At 44.0% G+C, this 21805-nt stretch overlaps 2 protein-coding genes across 10 annotated transcripts; one reads left to right on the top strand and one right to left on the bottom strand.

The window, feature by feature from the left end:
- Positions 1–470: 470 nt before the first annotated feature.
- atox1 (antioxidant 1 copper chaperone) lies at positions 471–3823 on the bottom strand. 2 transcript variants are annotated; one of them, XM_040175325.2, is made up of 4 exons: positions 2945–3823; positions 2435–2510; positions 1142–1287; positions 471–937 (listed from the first exon to the last, which is right to left on the bottom strand). In XM_040175325.2, exons 1-3 carry the CDS (start codon positions 2948–2950, stop codon positions 1163–1165), a joined length of 207 nt encoding a protein of 68 aa, XP_040031259.1. In that variant the 5' UTR covers positions 2951–3823; the 3' UTR covers positions 471–937; positions 1142–1162. The 2 variants fall into 2 exon arrangements, with proteins under 2 accessions (XP_040031259.1, XP_040031260.1); XM_040175326.2 differs by having other exon boundaries at positions 1155–1287; positions 2945–3191.
- slc36a1 (solute carrier family 36 member 1) lies at positions 3796–20874 on the top strand. Of its 8 annotated transcripts, none has more exons than XM_040175322.2 (12): positions 3796–4031; positions 6222–6342; positions 7824–7878; positions 7956–8046; positions 8688–8776; positions 8962–9051; positions 9464–9548; positions 10418–10645; positions 11106–11204; positions 11326–11492; positions 12695–12864; positions 18577–20874. In XM_040175322.2, the coding sequence occupies exons 2-12, from the start codon at positions 6306–6308 to the stop codon at positions 18852–18854; spliced, it is 1389 nt and encodes a 462-aa protein (XP_040031256.2). In that variant the 5' UTR covers positions 3796–4031; positions 6222–6305; the 3' UTR covers positions 18855–20874. The 8 variants fall into 8 exon arrangements, with proteins under 8 accessions (XP_040031256.2, XP_040031253.2, XP_040031255.2 ...); XM_040175319.2 differs by having other exon boundaries at positions 7764–7878; XM_040175321.2 differs by having other exon boundaries at positions 3834–4031; positions 6222–6345.
- Positions 20875–21805: the final 931 nt, after the last annotated feature.

Here is a 21805-nt window from a genome sequence, read left to right as displayed (position 1 = left end):
TACTAGGTTGAATTAAAACAAGGAAAGCAAATGAAAATGGTTTAAAGTGCGCTGACAGGATCAGCACAGACGTTTGTTTGAAGGGAGAAAAACTCCTCCAATGTTTAAATTAAATTCTTCCTCACTAAGAAAAACAGTAGTGGAACTAAAATAATATTCTTTGGGAAGATAATTATTTTGAGTAGTAGAGATGGTTCAATGGCGTTAAGTCGGACTCAACCATTCACACAATAAGATTTAAACGTGCTCTACTAAACGCTAGAGCAGGGAGCGAAGGGGTATTAACCAAAATCTCACTAAATATGACATTTGCTTGACTTTTTTTAAAGATGTTTATGAAGCACTTTCTCATATTCACACAAACATGCAGATCTTCCAGAGAAAACAAACTCAGCTCTCTTTTCCCATAATAAATGACGATGTAACGTTTCTAGTAAAGCTAATCAATGATGCCAATCAAACAGACTCAGTGAGGCTGAAGTGATTTTATTTCCCCATGAACACAACATGAAGACCGTTTCATTCAGTTGATCAACTGATTGATTAACGCGACTTGTGGTTTCACTGGATAGTGTAGTGTGAAGATGGACCTCGGAATGTTCACTTTAATGCTAACGTTTGTTTTGCAGCTTTTTATTCAAACCGGAGCGGCTAAAAAAAACAGCAACAGTGCTTTTAAGGTCCTGAAGTTAAAAAGTTCCGTGTCTGCGATGCGGAACCTGAACATGACGAACAGACACTGGAACTGTAGGAGAAGCTCGTCACGCGGGAGAGGAGCAGAGCACAGAGCTGCAAATAAAGACGAAGTGCCGATGACATCACAGCGACAGGAGGTGAGAGGTATGAGATGGAGGGGGGGGGGGGGGGGGGGGGGCGCTGGGGGCCTCAAGATGCTTCTTCAAAGAACTTGGATGTTTGCATCAGCAGTAATTACTTCCTACAGAAACCACAAACACACACAGATGGAGCACGTCAGCTGACCTGTTCTGTAAAATGCGCAAGTCATCAGATTCCCGCAAAACTGTTTCTTGAAGACGTCTAATAAGAGTAATAGACTTGACTAGAACAAAAGAATGGACAGTTTATGGAGCTCTAATCACACGTCTGTGTGGACTTTCACACTTGGGGCCCATCACGTCACCTGCTCCACGCACGTGTTCCTTCACTTGGTGCCGTTGTACTTGACCTCCTTCCCGCACTTCTTCAGGGTGTCGGTGAGAGACTCCACGTCTCTGTCGGACTCGATCCACACCAGCTTCTTGGGAAGGTCGATCTCGAACTTCACATCTGTGAGAAAAAAAAAGGCCCCTTGTTTTATTACGGGAAGCAGCAACATTCACCATGACAGGCCTTCATTCTAAGGTGGGTTCTGTTCATAAATGGCATTTCTGAATATACATCCTTCTCCAGTCCGCCGACAGGGGAAATCTAATTGAGAGGATCACATACGGCGCTTCCGGAAAGTTTTACAGCGCTGCACTTTTTCCACATTTTGTTATGTTACAGCCTTATTCCAAAATGGATTAAATTCATTATTTTCCTCAACATTCTACACACAACAACCCATAATGACAAAGCGAAAACAGTTTTGCAAATTTTTGCAAATCTGTTAAAAATAAAGAACGAAAACATAACATGTACATAAGTATAATAAGGCTGTAACATAACAAAATGTGGAAAAAGTGCAGCGCTGTGAATGCTTTCCGGATGCGCCGTATCGGCACCAGGTACAAAAAAACAGAAGCGTCATAGAGACCCTCCATATTTTAAAAGAGAGCCAAATAAAAGGGTCGCTGCATCAGGGGACACGTCCGCTGAGTCACCTTTCAGAGACGAAGAGGTCATGAGTCGCCGTTGATGCAAGGGCCTTTCTTCTTTACGCTTTAGCTTCATTCATTTAACATTAAGGGAGGCAAATGATACACACTTGTGTCGGGTGTTTGGCTGGTTGGAGGTCTGTAAAAATGCTAAATTATTTTATCATGTTTATCTGTTAGCATTCCAGAAAGAGCTGAGTCACACAACTAACCGATAATCGAAGTGTCGAAGACCAACGTGTAACCCGAACAAGAAAAACTTTAGATCAAAGATATGTGGATTATTTTCAGGAAAATATTCAGAATTTACGTCTTTAAATATGCTGTTTAAGTAAATAAATCTCCCTTAATAAGTGCATTTTCTAGACATGTGCACTTGGTAGTAGCAGAATGATCAAAAACTGAGCTGTTCGCACACTGGATGGCTGGTAAACTCTGAAGTTCTTTTGGTTTTAAGAAACATTGTTCACAAGTTAAATAAAATAAGAAAAAAGAATGCAAAGGCGGTACTATTTTTAGATGGGTGTCAAAGACTGATATTAGGTTACTTTATACAGAACTTAAAGCCACATATTGATGAACTCTATGATGAGTTCGAGGACACCCGTCGGTCTCACCTGGCAGTTTGGTGAGAATCCTGGTAACGGCTCCGGAGCATCCCTCACACGTCATCGCCACCTCAAACTCGTGCTTCTGTTAGAGACAGACGAACCTTCGTTAGGAACTTAATATTCCAACATGACTATTCTACATAAATATAAACATTCTTACAGGTAACGTTATATAGCGTTACACGTTCTACACGATGTGCTGTTGTCTTAATCAGTTACCGTTTGGGGGGCTTGTGATGGATAAACAATTCCTTGATATGGCGAGAATATTATGTGAGATCAGAAATATTTGACGTCGATTGCAGCATTGATTAACGTCAACAGTCACGCTGTTCCCCGTCGGGTCAACGAAAATAATCGATAACGGTGTGATCGATGGAAGCAACTGTAAAGAAGCTAACTAAGTGGGGTTCGGTAGCGAGCTAGCTTGAGGGCTATTTAGCAATGCAGAAAGGAAGTGCGCAGTTAAACCGACACTAAAGCTAAAACAAAGTGAAAATAACCGCCGTTACTCACGGTCATGTTTGTAGTGATGTGGCGAAACCTGATTGTCGGACGAGCTGTGGACTTTTGCCTCTGACTGACGAGCAAACGTCGCTCCGGAAAAAACTCCACAAATGTCCACTAAACTGGTGTGAAGCTAGCGTTGATCGATGCCGTAACCGGATATCCGGTTTGGGGGAAAATAGAATTATTTGTGGCAGCGGGACGTATTTATATGCTGCAACTTTGGGAGAATTTGAAACCGCGACAATGATATGACGCCAATATGTCCAGGCAATTTAATGTCTGAAGAATATTGACTCAAGTATTATATTAAGTCCGTTTTATTCTGCAAGTAAACCAGTTTCCGGGTCCTTTTATTTTGGCTGTCTCACGCTAACTTGAAGCAAGGCAAGCTAACCATCACCTGGGTGACTTGACTTTTCCTATTTATTGCACATTTCAATACCCTTTTCAGCTTATGTTTTCTAAGTAACCGGATTAATGTGTACATGGAGAAAGAGTACAATACATACAAAAGCGTAGACTCTAAACTTGGCCTGAATCAAGCGCTTTCAATCGTAAATATTTCAAAATAAAATGAGTGCCGAGTTGTTTTGGGTTTTTATCACAAAACATTGATTTCAATATACAATCAAAACGCACACCCATCAAGGCTCCTGCTAAAACATAAACAGTTATTGTAAATAAAAAAAGAATAGTTACTTGTATGTAGCTATATAGTGTCTCTTCCATCCCCCGAAAGGTGAATAGTTTTCCCCTTCAGAAATACACATGGAATAATGTGTAAGCTTTAGCAAAAACATAAAGTTTTCTAAAAATGTAAGTTACGTGTCAGATACTAAAAGTGACGCTTTCAAAAGTTTTAAAGGGTATCTATGGCAACGACGCGTCGAACACAGATCGTGACACCACGTCGTCGGCCGGGTCACGTGACCACGCCTTTGGCTCGGGAGGACACGCAGAAGAGCCCCAGCCGAGTCCGGTGAAACGTTCAATCAGTGCGAGGTCGCCGCTCCGTAACCGACTGACATGACGGCCAACGGAAACTAAGAGGTTCTGCGACGACGTTAGCACACACCCCCCCCCCTCCCCCGAGGTAGGATGTCCGTGACGAGCGTGAACTCCGGCGGTGTTTGCCTACACGGAACACATAGCGCTAGCTAACATGGGCTAACCTCGGTAGCTGTCAAATGTTAAAGATGCTACGTAAGATGCTAACGTACCGCTACGCGCCCATGCTAATAACAGCCTTCTCGTAGGGTTGTTTAGGTCATCGTATTTGACCCTAACGCCAGTAACGTTGCCATTTTTTTAGCCTGTACTTTCTTTCCTGCGTTTGTCTTCCCTCTGAGGTAAATAACAGTTTAACCGTTTGTGTGCTGGTCTGTTTAAATGCTATCTGTCAGAGGCGTTGGGTGCTGGTCACGAATTGACATTTAAAAAACATCGAGGAGTGTAGGAAGACGCGCTTGTTTAGTTAGACCGCACCCTGTGCGAAAGCGGTTGGATCTTCATCATCAGCAAACAATGGAGACAACGCCAACTTTATTATTTCCTTTTTTTTCTTAAGCTGACATGTCTGTTTTCATCCCATAACGCATATTCTACCCATCATTCAAGCACATTACTGAGGCATGCCTTTTAACAAATGGGTAGATGCAGGATAACTAACTAACTTGCTACATTTTTATGTTTTATAACTTTTATCTTTAACTAAAGCAGAATGTATCAATCACGCTCAAACTGGTAGAATAGATATCGGTGCACTTAAATGTATGTAAAGGACACTTCATAGTGTGGCTTTTGGTCGAAAGGACCTTTATCAGAGTGTACAGATGGAACCAATCATATCCCAATCAAGCTATGCAGCACACCTGTGCACACCATGGTTGTAGAGGCTCCGCCTCCTGTTTACTGCAGATGTGCATGGGATGTGAAATGTTAGCACACCTGTATGCTCTGATAAACGTCCTTTGTAGGACGAAGGCTAAAAATAAAAGGGTTCCTTGCACAGATTTGCCAGCAAAAACTTACAACAAATGTGTACAAAAAATCTTAACTTGAAAAATTAGTCAACTAGTCAGTCCACAGAAACTATTTTAATTTATTTATGGAGTGTAATCTGCAAGCAAAAATGCTAGTTTGTTCTATAAGCAATATAAGGCCAACATCGCCTTATATTGCTTATAGAACAGACTAGCAAAAACTGGGCGTTTTTTCACTATTTTCTGGAAAGGTATCGCATTTAAAAAAGAAAGTAGATTGCACTATAGTGCAAATAAGTGTTAGCTTCAGCTCTGAGGAGAGTAACAAATGCAAAAGAGAATCCCATCATAATCGTGTTCTCATCAGAAGGTCATGACTCGGCCTTCTTGTAAACTGATCTTTCATTTTCACTTCCTCTTTGTGAAACAGTGGGAACATTTAACTCTCTAATGTTTCTGTGAAGAACTTGGAATGAATGCACTTTTTATTCACCTGTCGAAAAATGCTGAACATCTTTTTCGCTTGATGCTAGAAATCGCACCTCATGCTACTTTCCTTTCACAGGTGCGTAGCTTGGTCCGCTCATCTCGCGGCAAATTGTGAAAGTTGGCGTGCCGCTCATTATTTACTGGCATCAACAAGCTCGCAGTAACAATGTGGTTGCGGTTGGAGTCGCACATCTTCTATTCTCTGCGTGCTCATTGAACCACAAGAGGAACTGCCAGGAGACATGAAGGCTCACACGCTCTAGGCTTTGTTTTTTGAAATTGTCCCTCTCTTTAGCTTAAATAAAACGGTAAAACTGTAAGGGGACTGCTGGATAAACAAATTCTAAAAAAATCCAATTCTACAAAGCCTTTTCAAACTTGTTTATAGGAAGTTTTTCTAGTGTGAAAAAAGTGTGAACTCTTCTGATCTCGTTGGACTGACTCAGCAGGTGGACAATGACGCCTTGTGTGCAAATCCCTGTGTGATCCTTGCCCAGATGCCCTCAGCAGGTCATGAAGATGTTCTCACCTGACTGATGGCCCACAATGCAGCTCTTATGTAACGTGGTAGCTAAGTGCCCCGGCGTCAAGTGCCATGATTTAAAAAGACCATCCAACACGTTGCTAGTCGGCCCAAAGCTGTGAGAGAGGTCTTAAGCCGACAAAACCAACCAATCAATAAAGAGAACAATCATTGCATCTCCACTTAAAAGGGTCAATTATGTTATCCCTCACCGAAGCTGCTTTCTCCTCCGCTGAGAACTTCACAACGGATCAACTCACTGCGGTTCTCTCTGCTTTGCGGCGCGTAGCGGTCCATGCTGGACTCCCTGATCTGCCGGCATTAGGATCTGCGAGGCTGGGAGAAACAACGCCCGCAGTCCACCCCACCCAAGATGATGGCCACCAGCGACGTGGACACCCGGGGTGAAGGTAGTTCGTGTCTGTTGTGTTTTATGTGGATGACCAGCAGGGAGTAGTGTATTGTGAAGTAGGTACAAAGATGCAGTGGGATTACTTGTAATGCAAACTGACAGGTAGACACTGACTCATCAAAGGAGCTTTTGTTTCTTTTGGCTCAGCTGGTGTGTTGTTGGTTAGAAGGTCAAAGCACCAAGTGAAATGTTCAGCAGGCGAGTTATTTACTCCCAATCCACCTACGGTCTAACGACATCATTTGTATATCATTTCTTGGGTGACTCATTAACATTTTTGTAAATCGAATCTCTAAACTCTTAAGACAAGCTCCTTTTCTTTCTTTTAAACTAAGTGGAGTTTTGCAGCGCTGTGTCTTTTAAAGACAGCCCTCAGTTTCACTTCGCTATCACTTCTCAAGTCAATAAATGTGCCGTGAACAGTTCCTCCCTGCTTGTAAAACGCTGTTGAGTCACGGACCGATGTCAGCGATCCGCGTGCAGGAGCAGTGATCGTTTGCTCAGGTAGCTCGAGGCTTTAAATGTTTGTTGATCAGCTGGTTTACAACAGACTCTCTTCTGTCATACAGTCATCGTGACCTTAAAAGTCACTCTGCAAATATCTAAGTGAGGAGCCACTGAATGTATTCTGACTAAACTAACAATGTAGCTCAAATATTTTGTTTCAGTCATGTGTTTGTCATTTTATTATTGTGCACCTTGGTATTTCTTTGTAGGGACGTTAGCAAAAAATAAAGGGGGCCGTGCTGCGACAGTAACATGAAGGATGACACTCATTTAGTCATTTAGTGATAATCTTCCACATATTTATTCTCATCAATAAATTAAAAAGTAACTTCAAACTATACACCCACATTATTAGCTTTATTGATAATACTGCCATAAGCGATATCACTCCCGTTCTTTTATTGATTACGTGGATTTCTCATTAGTTTGTCGACCTCGGTTTTGACGACAGTGTCGAAATGTCTTAATAGCATCTGAACATGTTAAAATAAACCACCCATTGCATTCTTCCTCCCCGCCATGACTTGTTGAAAGCTCCCGCAGCAGAGCGGACGCATTCGTTTTTGTCGCTAAAAGATGCTGAAGGAGTCGATAACTTCGGAGGCATGAATTTAAAATAATCTGACAGTTGGGAATCTGCTCTGGAACTGGTTCTCGATTCCCTACGTCTGTTTTAGCCAATAGAAAGTAATGGTATTGAATAAAAATAAAACTTCTATTGTCCTGTAGACAACCTTTTTGTGCATCGGGTCACTTTTAGTCTCTGCATTGTGGAAAAAAGGCTTTCAATATGCATTTTTAACAGGGTGGTTTTGAGGGAGCGTCGCTTCATGAGGCCTCCACGTACTACTGGACCCACGCGACCTAAGAGCCTCACTGTTCTCCTTTTTTGCCTTCTCTCCTTCGCGGCAGGTACTTTGTTTTCCGACCCAATTCCATCAGAAATGGATGCGCTTTGTCCTTCTCCTCCAGGACCCACCAGACCCCAACGTACCTACGAGAGGATCGGAGGACGGGAGGGAACCTCGTGAGTATTATCAAGGCCCTTGTGTAACTAGAGCTGTGATGACCCGCCTCTAACGCAGACCCAACCCCTTCTCCCAGCTTCTGTCAGACTCTCATCCACCTGCTGAAGGGGAACATCGGCACGGGGCTGCTGGGGCTGCCGCTGGCAGTGAAGAACGCCGGCCTGGTGGTAAGTACGCACGTTACAGGGACACTGCTTCCACAAAGCCTGTTCACAGGATATCACGGACGGCCTCGGGTTGCGGCGGGAAGTCATTTGCATGTCGCACCACAAGGAAATACTGTGGCCAGAATGATTGACAGAGTCGAGCTGTTTTTATCCCTCTGATGAGCCGTTATCTCCACGGCCGAAAACCAGAGCTGTGATGGGGAGAGATACGGATGAGCCAAAGGCCGCGTTGGAAACACCAGGTTCCCCGCCACTGACTGTTTTCTCATGACTCGTAACACGATTATTCGTTTTTGCAACAGTCTAATTGAATGAACTTGTAATTGAAAGTATTTCTAGCGCTCCCATCGGTTCCACAGCAATGAGAGCAAGTTGGTGGTTATGAATAACAACCTGATTCAGTTTTAGTACATTTCTAAATGTTGTGCTTGAGTGTCGGGCTGAATATTCTGGTAGATGGCAAAGTCTAACCTTAAAGCTCATCTGCACTGTTTTCGACTTACTGAATTCATCCAGGAACAAAGCCGACTACATGGAGGATGTTCTGTAAACGTGCGCCTGTGCTCACACAGGACTTCTTTAGATCGCCCCCCTGTGGTTTCACCCCATGCTGTTAATATTGGACCTCTGTCTCTCCCCAGCTCGGACCCATCAGCCTGCTGTGCATGGGGGTCATAGCGGTCCACTGTATGAGGCTGCTGGTGAAATGTTCCCACCACCTCAGTGCCAAGTGAGTAGAAACGCCACTTTGTTGAACTGGATTTGTGTCATGTGGGCTAATGCAGTGGAGCCGTTCTGCTCACTGGTTTACCTCTTTGAAGTCTTAAATGCTGCTCTGTCCAGCGAGACGCCATCGTGTGTGTGTGTGTGTGTAGATTAAAAGATGTGACTATTCTGGGATTGTTTCCCTGACAGGATGGACCGCCCATCTCTAAGTTACGGCGAGGCGATGGAGTACGGGATGGAGAACGTGTCGTGGCTGAGGAGACACTCGCAGTGGGGAAAGTAAGACTGTGGTTCTTTTATGTCGGGTTTTTTTTTTTGTGTGTGATAAGTAACGTCTGTGTTTTTAGTAAATTCAAAATCTCATTCAGGCAATAACGTATCTGTTAATTCCTAAATCGTGTTTCAGAGGCTCTCCCACTATGTCCAACATGTACCATCCAGTGTCGTTGGATCCTCACGTTAGATAAAGAAGAACTCATGTGGCCAAAATATTTCATCAAGAAAAATGTGTAATGTGCTGATTTATTGCCTCTCGTATATCTCCAGGATGTCTCACTTGTTTCTGAACAGGCTGCTGGAACTTGTTGAAGTAAATAGTTTGTTCAAGCAAGTTCATGAACCAGTTATGGTTGTATGAGTGCATTATAACTCAGGCTCAATATTTACTGTTCTCTCTCCATCTGTCTTTCAGACATACAGTGAACTTGTTTCTAATCATCACCCAGCTGGGCTTCTGCTGTGTCTACTTTGTCTTCCTCAGTGACAATATCAAGCAGGTCCAGAACACACTCACACACACACTGCTCGTCATTAGATTTCAGTATCCGAATATATCTTCTTCTTTTTTTATCTCACCTCTCACGCATGTACTTGTACACCGCAAGATGCAACTAAATGGGTCACTGGGACGGGAGGGATGACGAATTGAGAGCATGGACATACTGCAGCATGAAGTGTTGCACGTGTACCAGCATGCCTGCAAATTCTGTTCTTATGCACTTTTGAGTAGAGCACCTGTTTTATCTGTCAGTGAGGCGTCCTTTCGGCTGGTGACCTTATTACCAACTGTTGACCCCATGTTTTCTTTAGAGATCTGGGAAGTTTACTGCTTACGCCACTAAAACGGTTTCAAGCTGACAAAATGTCTACAAGTAAAACTTGTGATATATTAGAGCACCTCTTGCATTGTGAGCCGTCGCGCTAGCAGAGAGCATGAAGCTTTTTGGTTGCTGTGTCTTTAATGTGAAGTACATTATGAGCAGATCTCAATCACTTGCTTTATGCTTTTCGGAATCTGACAAAAATACAAAGCAACTGTGGTTAACTTAATGTTGTCCCGTGAGTTACCACTAGGTGGGGGTGTCAGTCTTGTGTGTGTGTGTGTGTGTGTGTGTATGTGTGTGTGTGTGTGTGTGTATATATATATATATATATATATTATTACTTCTTACTCCCAATAAGTGTATCAAAAGCTATTTCCACAAGTAGAAGGAATGAGATCTTTGCCTCCATGGGGGGAAACATATATTCAGTCATTTTACTGTGATAATAATTTCAGTTTTTTGGAATACTAATTATCTGAAGTTCCCATACACTCTTTTCAGTGACTCTGTTTCCCTCTTGTCTCCCTTTGTACCTTCACCAGGTGGTGGAAGCCGCCAACACCACCACCTTCAGCTGCCAGATGAACTACACCAACCAGACCCAGGTCCTGGTGCCGAGCTTCGACTCGCGCCTCTACATGCTCTGCTTCCTGCCCCCCATCATCCTGCTGGTTTTCACCCCCGACCTCCGGTACCTGGCTCCCCTCTCTCTGGTGGCCAACCTGATGATGACGGCCAGCCTGGTGCTCATCTACTTCTACTCGCTCACGGTGAAAGTCTCTCTTGTTTATTTCACGGCTTTGTCTTGAAGAAATGCAAATTCTTCCTTCAGAAATGTGTCAAAGCTTCAATTCTGAGAGATGTAGACGATGCTTTCTGAAAGCAGCCGTCGGTGGAATGCTGTAAAATAATTTCACCGTGCCTTTCCTAATGACATCATTGTTTTGGGTTTAACGGCGACCTTCATTTTAAGAGCTGTTTAAAATCTGGTCATCCAAGTTTGAATGAAGAGGTTTCCCTGTAGAGGCAAACACTTTGTTTCTCAGAAATGCAATTTTCCTTTCCTTCCCTGCATATTTCACAGCCACTTATCAACGACCATTTATTTTATTACCAGCTGAAAAGAACATGTGGTGTCCTTGTGTCTGCAAATCCAATCAGATGTGGAACAGCAGCTCAAATAAGATGATGCAGAATGTAAAGTTAAAGTTCTTCTTCCTTCCTCTGCAGAACATCAAGTATCCCATCGACCTCCCCAAAGTGGGCCGAGCTAAGGACTACCCCCTCTTCTTTGGGACGGCCATCTTTGCCTTTGAAGGCATTGGCGTGGTACGTGACGGACTGATGATGAAGCAGTGCTCAAACACGTTGGCATGAACCGTTGAAGCCCTTTCACATCTGCTCAATGATCTCTGCTGACAGCCCGGGTTTGTCTCTTTGGCCTCGACAGGTTCTTCCCCTGGAGAACAAGATGGAGAGGCCTCAGGGGTTCATCCCGGTTCTGTATTTGGGAATGGGCATTGTCACTTTCCTCTACATCAGCCTCGGCACCATCGGATACATGTGCTTCGGAGAGCACATAGGAGGAAGCATCACGCTCAACCTGCCCAACTGCTGGTAAGACAACGGCAGCAGGTCTCACGCTGGAGAAAGTGCTCCAAATGTAATTTTTATTAAATGCACCCGTGTTAAAGGTAGGCAATACATTTATTTAAATATACATATATATGTGTGTATATGTATGTATATACGTGTGTATATGTATGTATACATACATATATGTGTAATATACATATATATATATACATACACGTGTGTGTGTGTGTGTGTGTGTGTTGACCTGATGGTGTCTCCTCTTCACAGATGTGAATGTGAATCGGTGAATGATCTCTAGGTTTGTTTGGTGGTCGTCCCTGGCAACACTAACCTCAGCTTTCCTGCCTCCGTAAATAGAGGAAAAACACCAATGACCTCCAGAGAAAGCTTGCTGGTCCCAGCTGTTCAGAACAGCAGCTGTATCGCGTGTCATGAACACCAGGTGTTGTCGACATTGCGACTAAATTGTATTCTAATGACACGACGGCTGTTGAATCACTCTGGTTAATAGTGGCGTCCTTCCTGAATTCATCCTCGTCTCATCTAAAGTCACGAAGGTCCTTTAGGTCTGCTCCATAAGTTAACACCAGTCTTCACCTTTTGCTCATTACTGGTTACTGTTGTCATGGCGATGCCTCCTGTGACTGGACCGATGTCTTTTAATTATCAAAATAGACTTTTCAATGAGGTTGAAACCTCGAATGCTATTATTACCGGCACATCAGCTTTGTTTTTAATAAATTCCTCAATGTTTTTTGTTGATGGACCTCGAACATTAAAATAAAGGCCTTGTTTTGCATTTCATGAAAGATTTTTGTTTTGCCGCATAATCAAAAATATTATCGTAAACATAATTAGCCTTTTGATTTTAGCGGCAACATTTGTTTTAAATCTTGTTTACCCTGCTCTAATTTTCCGACGACACAAATACTGACATCGAACTATTTTTAATGTTCTACTTTCATTTTTAAAAAACAAATATTAATTAATTACATTTACATATAATTGGTGTTATTTGGACACAAATTAAATTATCTTTTCTCTAAATGCTAGCGAGATTATAATCCATTAATATTTTTACCCACTTGCTATAAAACTACTGAAAATTAATATTATTTTCCCCTCACTGAACAACTATTAGTGTTTCACAGATCAAAACGGCACAGATGAGAAACAGAGTTTCAAGACAACTAAAATACCTCCCCCACGTTGTCTCTTCCCAGGACGTACCAGGTCGTGAAGCTGCTCTACTGCTTCGGTATCTTCATTACCTTCGCCCTGCAGTTCTACGTCCCCGCAGAGATCCTCATCCCGCCCGTGATGGAGCGCGTGTCACAGAGGTGGAAGACGCCCGTCAACCTGCTGCTCCGCTCAGTCATGGTCGTCTTCACGTGTGAGTAGCGCGGCTTTGGACGCGGCGGGACGAGGGAATCGCGCCGTGCGTCTTCAGAGGCCCGCTGATGTCACTTTGTCTCTCAGCACAAAATATGAATTTATAATAAATAATGCAGAATGTTTTCTCCTGCTAATCACCAGAAGGACCAAGTCACCACATCCTTCTGTCACACAAACTGATGTGTTTTAAACTTACGTTTTCTTGTGAAATGCTGAATTAATTCGCCCCAAACAAAATCCGTTTGAATGTTGTGAATAGACATGGACGAGTTTTATCCTTCCGCTTTATGTTTTCATTTTGTTCATCGGAGCTGTTGTGATTAATGTGTCGACAGCGCCCGGAAGACAATCTCATTACATCTGGATCAAACATCCACTCGGGTCTTTGAACATTAATCAATATGCTAATTGTGATCCTGTGACACAAATGTCTTAACGGGATAAAGACGTTGTGAGCAGACGTGGATGTGAACTGAATCCTGACAGTTTGGTGCAGGAACACAAGCGGTTGGCTCGACTTCTACGTTCTAATGAGCCACAAGTATTATTTTCTAAAGCTGAATTTATTTTCCAAACGCACCAAACCATCACATGAAAAGTGTTCAAAATACGTCTGTAATCACAGACGTATTTTTGTTTACAGTCTGGTAGTTCTTAAGCTTTCTTCCCTCTTATATCACCTTTGTCTGTATCCGTGTGGCTGCTGTGCAGAATGTCGCCTCCTCACCGCTTGACAGGACTCACTTCTGTCGAGGTGTCCGGTGCTTCACACAACAATGGATGTCAAAGGCTTAATTGAACCCGCTGCGTCTGAAGGGAGATGTGTCGGCTCCGTGATACAGCAGATGGATAAACGGGCGTGTTGATGGATGCTGGTTCCTCAGCACCAGCTTTTACAGCCTTTTATTCCGGCGTGGTTTGTAAAGAACACGTCTGTGTCAGTTAACTGATTTACAGAGACGATGCGTTTCGACAGCATGTTTGTGTGTACTGTTGTTTAACTCATTAAGTGTTGCACACTAAATAATGTCAAGCAGTTCAGCGCCGTTCTCTCCTCACTTTTATTATTTGAGTTCTGGAATACTGTACCAGGCTCTGCTCGTTGGTGTCGGGTTCTTCATTCCTTTCATTAGCTGCGTTTTGAGCCTGTAATTAAGCAACTAGTACACTGTACAGGTTTCTCCTCCACATGCATGTTGATCAGCCAATACGAGGTAACGCACGCATGCATGTGCCACATTATGCCCGCGGGTCATTTGCAAAGCAGCACCTGTTTTCATTTAGTTGTGACTGGAGATGCAGCAGGAGGGAGAATTGGTTTCCACCAGTGGGATCACAAAGCGGCCCGGTTGAATAAATCATGTAGCTCCTATACATTAATATCTTCCAAATTGCTTTTTTTTAATTTGGAGAATATGAGATGATATTTCACTCTACTGCTGCCGTATGTTCAAAATGACGAGTTTGTTTCTGAGGCCGATGGGTTCCCTCTGCTGTCCACCAGGGGGCGACTCCTCTGGCCTGTAGAAGTCCGAGAAAACGACTCGACTTCCCTCTTGATTTATTCCCTCAGTAAAAACATGAGTTCATGGTCTCAATCTCTAGTTTCAAGTCTTCGATACAGCGTGATGTTCCTTGAGTGTCCCACATCTATTGGGTTTCTCTGCAGCGCTGTGCTTTGACTCGTGCCCCTGCTTTTAAAGGTCGGGGCATTTCAGTGCACAGACATTTCTTCTGAAGTGAGCCCTCCGTTCTAGTTGGGCTGAGGGGGGACGGAGCCGTTACTGTGGTTTTGGGTCATCAGGCCTGCAATGCCGCACGTTTGCCTTTTCCTCCTTCCTGCACCCGTCTGCGGCGATGCCATTATGTCGCAGGGTTTGACGAGCATCGCCCCCAGGCCGATTTCTACAATCGGCGTTTGATCCGATAGTAAACCTTAAATATGCATTTCTAATGTCAAGCCGTCTGGCAGACGTGCATTAAGTGATTCTTAACCTCCAGTAGCAGGAAGGTGGGGAGCCTTGTTGAGCTACGGCGCCCTATGCGCTTGTGAGGTAAATGTCACTTCTTTATCTGGTTTACTTCAGCCACGAGGGTGCAGACCAACACAACAACTGATGTTAAACTCATAACTATATAGAGGTTGATGATTCATACGGGCTGACGGTTTTTGATGTGACTAAACGATACACGTGTTTGCATTTCTTTCTAAAGCGTTTTGACTGTGAAATTTCTACTCATTTTGTCTTTAATGGAGCCATAAATCCACCACTTGTATTCACGCACACCTGCTGGCACGAAGCCTTGTTTTCCTGCCGGGTTTTGTCTCCGGTTGGAAAGTGTCTCCTGCGTCTGAGCAGCCAGCGTCTGTTGTTAATCTGTTGATGGGAACAGGAGAGGACGTGAGCCTCCTCCTCTTCCTTTCTTTCTTTATTCCTGTACTTGGCCGCACAGAGGTGACGTGCCGCTGGGAGTGCATGCTGCATGTAGCCTCAGGCCTGTCTTGCTTTTACCCTTTCAGAAAGCAAGATGTGTTCACCTTTTACTCCTTACAGAGCGGGTTCGCCTGTGTCGTTTGACCTTTGCCCCCTGCTCGGCTCATCTGAATTACCTTGTGTCCGTTAGCGGCAGGAAAACAACTAATAAAACCTCAGATGTCTGGTGGTTATTTTACAAATGGAAAAGGCCGTTGGAGCACCGTGTGGGACCTTTTTTTTATTACATATATGCACATTGATGTACTTTTATACACTTGGAACACTGCTAATGCGCTAACGCGTGGGCGCATGTTCACGTGCGCTACAGTGCACGGCGTCCTCCATTTATCGCTGATGACCACGACTTTTATCGCTATCAAAAGTGTCTCTTTTCACTCCTAGTAGGACAGACAGCTGTGTTCTTTAAGCAGACACTCAGGAACACTCTCAAAGTGCTGTTGTCATTGAAACGTTTACTCTTCAGACCCCGTCGAATGCAAAGGGCACTTAAGTCTAAACGAGTGTCCCGCTGATCCTCGGCTCGTTTGGGGACGAGACGAAGAGAAGTGTCCTCTGAGGTCGTCTTTACCTGCAGTGCTGAATAGTTGTTATTCTCCCCGCCGTGTTCCCAGCGGGGCTTTTTGTCCATTTGCTTTCATTCTTTGTCACCGTGCTTGTAAAAAGTCAATGTATGTGCTTTGTTGTCCATCAGTTGATATTTGTAGGTATCTCACCGTGAAAACTTATTTAAATAGCGCGGCGCTCTAGAAAGGTCCCTGCCTGACATTTTGCCGTCTTACAATAAACCTCACGGTGTTTGTGATTTTGCCTTTTCCGCCCTTTACAACGTGGCTGTAAATAATGCCGGTCTATGATGTGTGTTCTTCTTTTTGACCATGTCTGGGTAGTTTGACCCCTGTAGGTCAGCTGCTGAGTGACAGGACTGTTCTGATGCTCTTCCATCGCTCAGATGTGTTTGGTCATTTCCACTTTCACAGCATCGTTTTGAAATGGCTCACTTGTCTGCCTGCGAGCCCGGATGTCTTCATCATTTAAACACTTCCATCTTATCCAGGCAGCGTGGTCGCTCGCTCTGCGGCCCCCGTCTCCTCCTCCTTGTCATGGATTTATTCATGAAACAAACCGCAGACATCTCTCTTTATCGTGATCTCCCTCACAGCATCACAACTTGCGGCGATCATTTCCTCCAGTAGGCATCTTTGCAGCAGAAAGCCGACTGCCGTGTGTGTACGTGTAGCTCCTCCCCTTATGGCGCTGCGCCTTCTTTGTTACCTCGCTGACACTTTGCTGGTTAAATAACGGTGAAATGAATAATCATCGGAGGCCAAATGGATTACATTCCCTTCAGCAGAATGTCGCCGCCTGATTAAATTGATCCCAACTCGCACGTTGTATTTCTGTCCTTTTTTAGCGCTCATGAGCCACAAATAATTGAATTGTTAACTGATCAGCGCGCATCCTGTTTCCACTCTGTTTTGTCTGTATCCTAAGGCCTGAAAGTAATCAATTTAATTTCCTTAGGAGTTGTAGCCGTTTGTAGCGGATGGAGGAGAAATGATGACTGCCAACCGCTCAACAAGTTTGTCATTTCAAAGCAAGAAAATGTTTTCTACTTTTCTTCAAGCTCCTGCTTGAGGTAAAAACTGTGGCTCTGAAAATGAGGGGACATGAAAGCACATTATTAGTTACACCGCTGTGAATCCACAACCACGCTAGCGTACCTGTGAGTCAGGTTTCAGGGCGGTGCTGCGATTAGCAATGCCAATGTTGATGGTGATTGATGGTCTGCTGATGTTTGCTCTGGCTCACAGTTGGAATATTTCGGTGGTTCGATCCTTCGCTCCTCAGGCGTGCGCAAGACGACGAACCCAAAGTCGAGCCAACGTAGTGTGACAGTGCATTCGGTTGGTCCTGATGGGCAGGTTGTACCACGCATGGAAGCCCCTCTCACCAGTGAATGAATGCTCAGGACTCTACAACAATCCGACGTAACGCCACTAGAATACGCAGGAGTCTGTTAACAGCCATTAGATCAATAAATCCGAGTAGTATTGAGTAGTTGCTGCAGCTTCAAAGTTTTCTTTCCCGAGCAGTGAGTCACGAGTTGTGTACTGAGGCGTCTTCAGTGTTTGTATAAGAGGAAATAATCACCTGTGCAAAGAGTCTAAAGCATTCGATCGGAGAACGAGTCTCACTAGAAATGAGGCCAGTGGGAGGATGGGAAGAGAATATCCTCAGTCTCTCATCACCACGGCGATCTCGTCACAACTTCTGCTCCAACAACCGTCACCTCGTCAGATGGAGGGAAATCTAATCCAACGCGACTCTGAAGTGTGTGTCAAGTGTCTGTTCTGAAGCCGTCGATTACTCATCAGTTCATTAACATTTGCAGGTCGGCCCCCTCGGCCCCTCCAGGTGAATCGGCCCCTCCCTCCCCGTCTCCATCCCCGTCTCCATCCCGCTCTAAACGGTTAGAGGGTTTAATCGTTATGTGAAAAAGGTCTCCGCACCGAACTCTCGCCGCGTGTCCTCGTCACGCGGACACTTGACCTCGGAGGCCGCTGCGACAAACTTTTGCGAGGGCGCGGCAGCGATCGATTCCAAAGTCTTTCGTCCCCCGCCGGTAATGGGACAAGAAACAACCCGACGTGTCCTCGCCCTCTCACTCCGGAGACGGGGTGTGCGTGTTGTCTTCTCAGGTGTGTGTGTGTGTGTGTGTGTCCGTGCGGCGATGCAACGCCCCGTCACCGCTAATTCCCGTCTCCGCGGCAACTGCGAGAGATGACTCACGTCCCCGGTGACCCTGGCCGCTGACGCGTTTAAAAACAAACAACCAATCCGCTCCGGCGCGTCTCCTCGTCCGCTCGCTCTCCTCCTTTGTGTCGTCGTCCCTCTGACCTCATCTGTCTTTTACTCCTCCTTCCTTTCTAATTCCCACGATGCCGTTCTTGTCTCTTCTGTCCCGTTGTCCGCTGTAGACGTCCCTCTGCTCGCACCCCTTTTGTTGTTTGGAGGTCGGTTTTACAGTAAGAGTAAAGAAACAAAGCTGAATTTCAAAAACAACCCCATCAGTTGAAGATTAATTACCAACACATGTTGAAGTTTTAACGATATCTTTGGGACGGTTTCTTGCATGACGCGAAATTCCACGACTTTCATTGAGCTCGTCCCCTTTTAAGCCATCGACTGTCCCTCTGCTCGTCCTCCTGCAGGCGCCCTCGCCGTCCTCATCCCGGAGCTGGACCTCGTCATCTCGCTGGTGGGCTCGGTCAGCAGCAGCTTCCTGGCGCTGATCTTCCCGCCAATCCTCGAGCTGCTGACCTTTCACACGGAGGGCGCGCTGTCGCCGCCGGTGACCGCCAAGAACGTGGCGATCAGCCTGATCGGGCTGATCGGGTTCCTGGCGGGGACGTACATCGCCGTGGAGCAGATCGTGGCGCGCAACGCGCTGAAACACGTAGAGACCTTCTCCCCCTTCAGCGTGCAGTGAAAGCGGCGGCGGCGGCGGGGGGGAAATAACCACTCAAATGCAATTTGATTTCACGTCGTCTTTGTCTCCGCTGCCAAAGGATGTGGCGGCCATTTTGAATCCTGAATCCGTCACACGTGCGAGCGGCATGCGGCACGAGGACCCGCGCTGCGGCGTCACGAGTTCCCCTCTCATTTCATCATCACGACCTGGATGTTTGTTTGTGTGCTCATGAAAGGTATTATGATAAATATTGTTCCTTTTAGAGGATTCATTTAGAAACAGACTTTCTGGTGTGAAACCAAACTACTTTTCATAATGGAATCATCTCGTTGATGCTGATCTTTAGTGGACTGGTTACACAAACTGCTTCTCAATTAGAGCGTTTACTCCATCAAACTCCTTGTTTTTTTTATATTTTTTCTTTGATATTTGCCTTATCCAGTGAAACGATGAAATACTTTGAGATGCACAACCCGGACCTTTTGGGTTGAGCATCAAAACGTTTCTTTTTGTTGGACACAGTTTCAATTATATGAAAGGACCATTTAGTGTGTGTGTGTGTGTGTGTGTGTGTGTGTGTGTGTGTGTGTGTGTGTGTGTGTGTGTGTGTGTGTGTGTGTGTGTGTGTGTGTGTGTGTGTGTGTGCCAAATGAGAGAGAGATTCTGGTGGTAGTTTTTTTTTTTTTTATGTTTCTCATTTTGCCCATATGAAAATATCTGTGGTCCTTTATGGGACTAAAAGCGTCCATGTTTTCAGCTGTTATGATCCCTGCACTTTAAACAACCGGACATCGGTCCGTACATCACATATTAGCGAGTCTCATATTGTTAGTGTTGTGTCTTTCCTTTAGCTCGGAATCCTTTTACGTGGAGAGAACCTGGATGCTCTTAGTCCTGTTTGGACCGGAGGGGGAGGGACCTGAATAAGCATCACAACAACAAAGCAACGTTCACTAATAAAATCACTTAAGAGTACCTTTACAAAGATTCTCCTTTCCTCGTTACACCTTTTTTTTCTTTTTACAAAACCATTTAGATCAGGCCTAAAAATGAAACCTCAGGTTTTCTTTACTGGCCCCTCAGGGCTTCCGTGGTATTTTCATCCCGATCGGCTGTGATGCCGAGCTGCTGGAGACGATTCCTGATGTCCGTATGTACATAAAAGCTTAATTTATCATATTTTAAAGGACGGTGATGCATCGTAATAACTCTCCAAATTCATTCAACGTTGGACTGTCGAGAAAAACTCTAAAGGGAAAGTGGATGTTAAACTTTGTTCATGATGAATATTTATGTATTTACTGTATATTAGATTATTAAGCTTTCTTTTTTTTTTACGGTCTACATATTTTGTTGCCTTTTATTTTTTTTTGCACAGTCCAGACTTAAAAAAATACTCAACTTCAGAAAATCACATTTTCTCAACAAAAAAAGGAATAATTGATACCAAACCTTCCATGTAGATTTTCTTTTAATCTTTAAAAGTTTTGATGTATTAACGGCATTAATAATTGGTATTTTCTTTCTTCCACGTTAAGCATTTTTTGAGGTGGTTAAACCTTGAATTGTTATTTTAATTTCAGAAGGCTCTGCTTGTAAAATGCATCGAATGTAACACCGGTGTTGAATAAAGACCGTTGGTGTTGATTCATAAGTCTTTGTTCCTCAGACGCGTACTAATAATAATAATTCTAAAGCTTCTGCACTGTTGTGTTTATGTGAATCAAAGCAATGTAAATGTCCACTTATAAAATGATCATCCTCACTTCCACAGATCACCTTATGATAATGATGATGTGCACCGAAAAAAAGACTAAATTGACTTTGCTTGCATTCATTTAAGGCAAAAAAATTCACTTACTGCTTTGATTTATTATTTTGAGCAAATGCAAAATTCCAGATCCCCTATGTTTTAAAAATCTGCACTATATAAATGTTGAGATTTCTATTTGATAAATGAATTGTAACTGACCATTTAAATGTAAATTTAATGCTTTCATCGCTTAATTCCTTCATGAATAAATAACATTAAAAAGTATCTATGTGCCTTGTCTTTCTTTTTTTTTTAGTTACTGAAATCATTTTCACGTCATAAAGCTGCGTTCTCTATAGTGACCACCAGGGGGGCGACTACTCGAGAAAATCCCTTCTCTCTTGATCAATTACCTCAGCAAACGTAAGCAAGTTGATAGTGCATTTAGTACAATTTAGTAGTGCCGGGATGCTTTAAGACAGAGCTACAAACTTCATGGTTCTACGTAGATGGTTCTATATCTACCTCTCTGAAAATGGGGCAAAAGACATTGGCGCTTTTTTTAAAATATGGAATTTGTGGGCCATCCTAATGAAAGGAGACAATCCCGTCCAGAGGTAAATAGACCGGAGGGAGGTCACTGCCACTTGGATGGTTCTTCCGGCTTCATTCTGTCCAATTGATACCAACCGAGTGCTCGGTCTACAGAGCATGGAGAGGTTTTTTATTTTATTTGCACAATTAAATAATAATGGACTCCCCTTGAATTCACAGTGCTGGAATAAGCAGGAAGCACACTGACCTCATTTTAAGCCTCTACCTGAATTTCTCTTTTCTTTGTCTCTCGCTCATCTGGTCTCCTACTGTGAAAACACTCAGGCAGAAAACTCCTCCCTACTGACCAACTGCCCCTCGCATCGCCCCGTTACCGCAGCAACAGGAGGGAGCAGGGATAGCGTGTGTGTGTGTGTGTGCGCGCTCAGTAGAGAGAAAGCGGATCGCTACGTGAGACGTTCATTTGACCTTGAGGGATGGAAACACAAAGAGAAGGGATGTACGTATCAAAACGCCAAATGTAGACTTTTTAACTCCGTTATTGAATTGAAATAGCAAAAAACACTCTACACCTCAAACTATAAAGCTTTACAAATTGTTTACCTGCCTACACGTCTTTTCAAAATGTCTGTTCTCTGGGGAAAAAAACTTGTTAGCTGGA

This window comes from Gasterosteus aculeatus, chromosome 4, assembly GCF_964276395.1.
Source record: "Gasterosteus aculeatus chromosome 4, fGasAcu3.hap1.1, whole genome shotgun sequence".
Taxonomy (NCBI): Eukaryota; Metazoa; Chordata; class Actinopteri; order Perciformes; family Gasterosteidae; genus Gasterosteus; species Gasterosteus aculeatus.
Note: the sequence above shows the minus strand (reverse complement) of the source record. Positions and strands in the feature narration are given on the sequence as shown.

Coding starts and splice junctions, on each gene's coding strand:
- atox1 (XM_040175325.2), bottom strand. Junction 1,288..2,434: donor GATTCTCACCAAACTGCCAG/GTGAGACCGACG, acceptor TTTTTCTCACAG/ATGTGAAGTTCGAGATCGAC.
- slc36a1 (XM_040175317.2), top strand. CDS start 6,306: ATGATGGCCACCAGCGACGTGGACACCCGGGGTGAAGGTA. Junction 9,549..10,417: donor TCAGTGACAATATCAAGCAG/GTCCAGAACACA, acceptor TACCTTCACCAG/GTGGTGGAAGCCGCCAACAC. Junction 10,646..11,105: donor TCTACTTCTACTCGCTCACG/GTGAAAGTCTCT, acceptor CTTCCTCTGCAG/AACATCAAGTATCCCATCGA.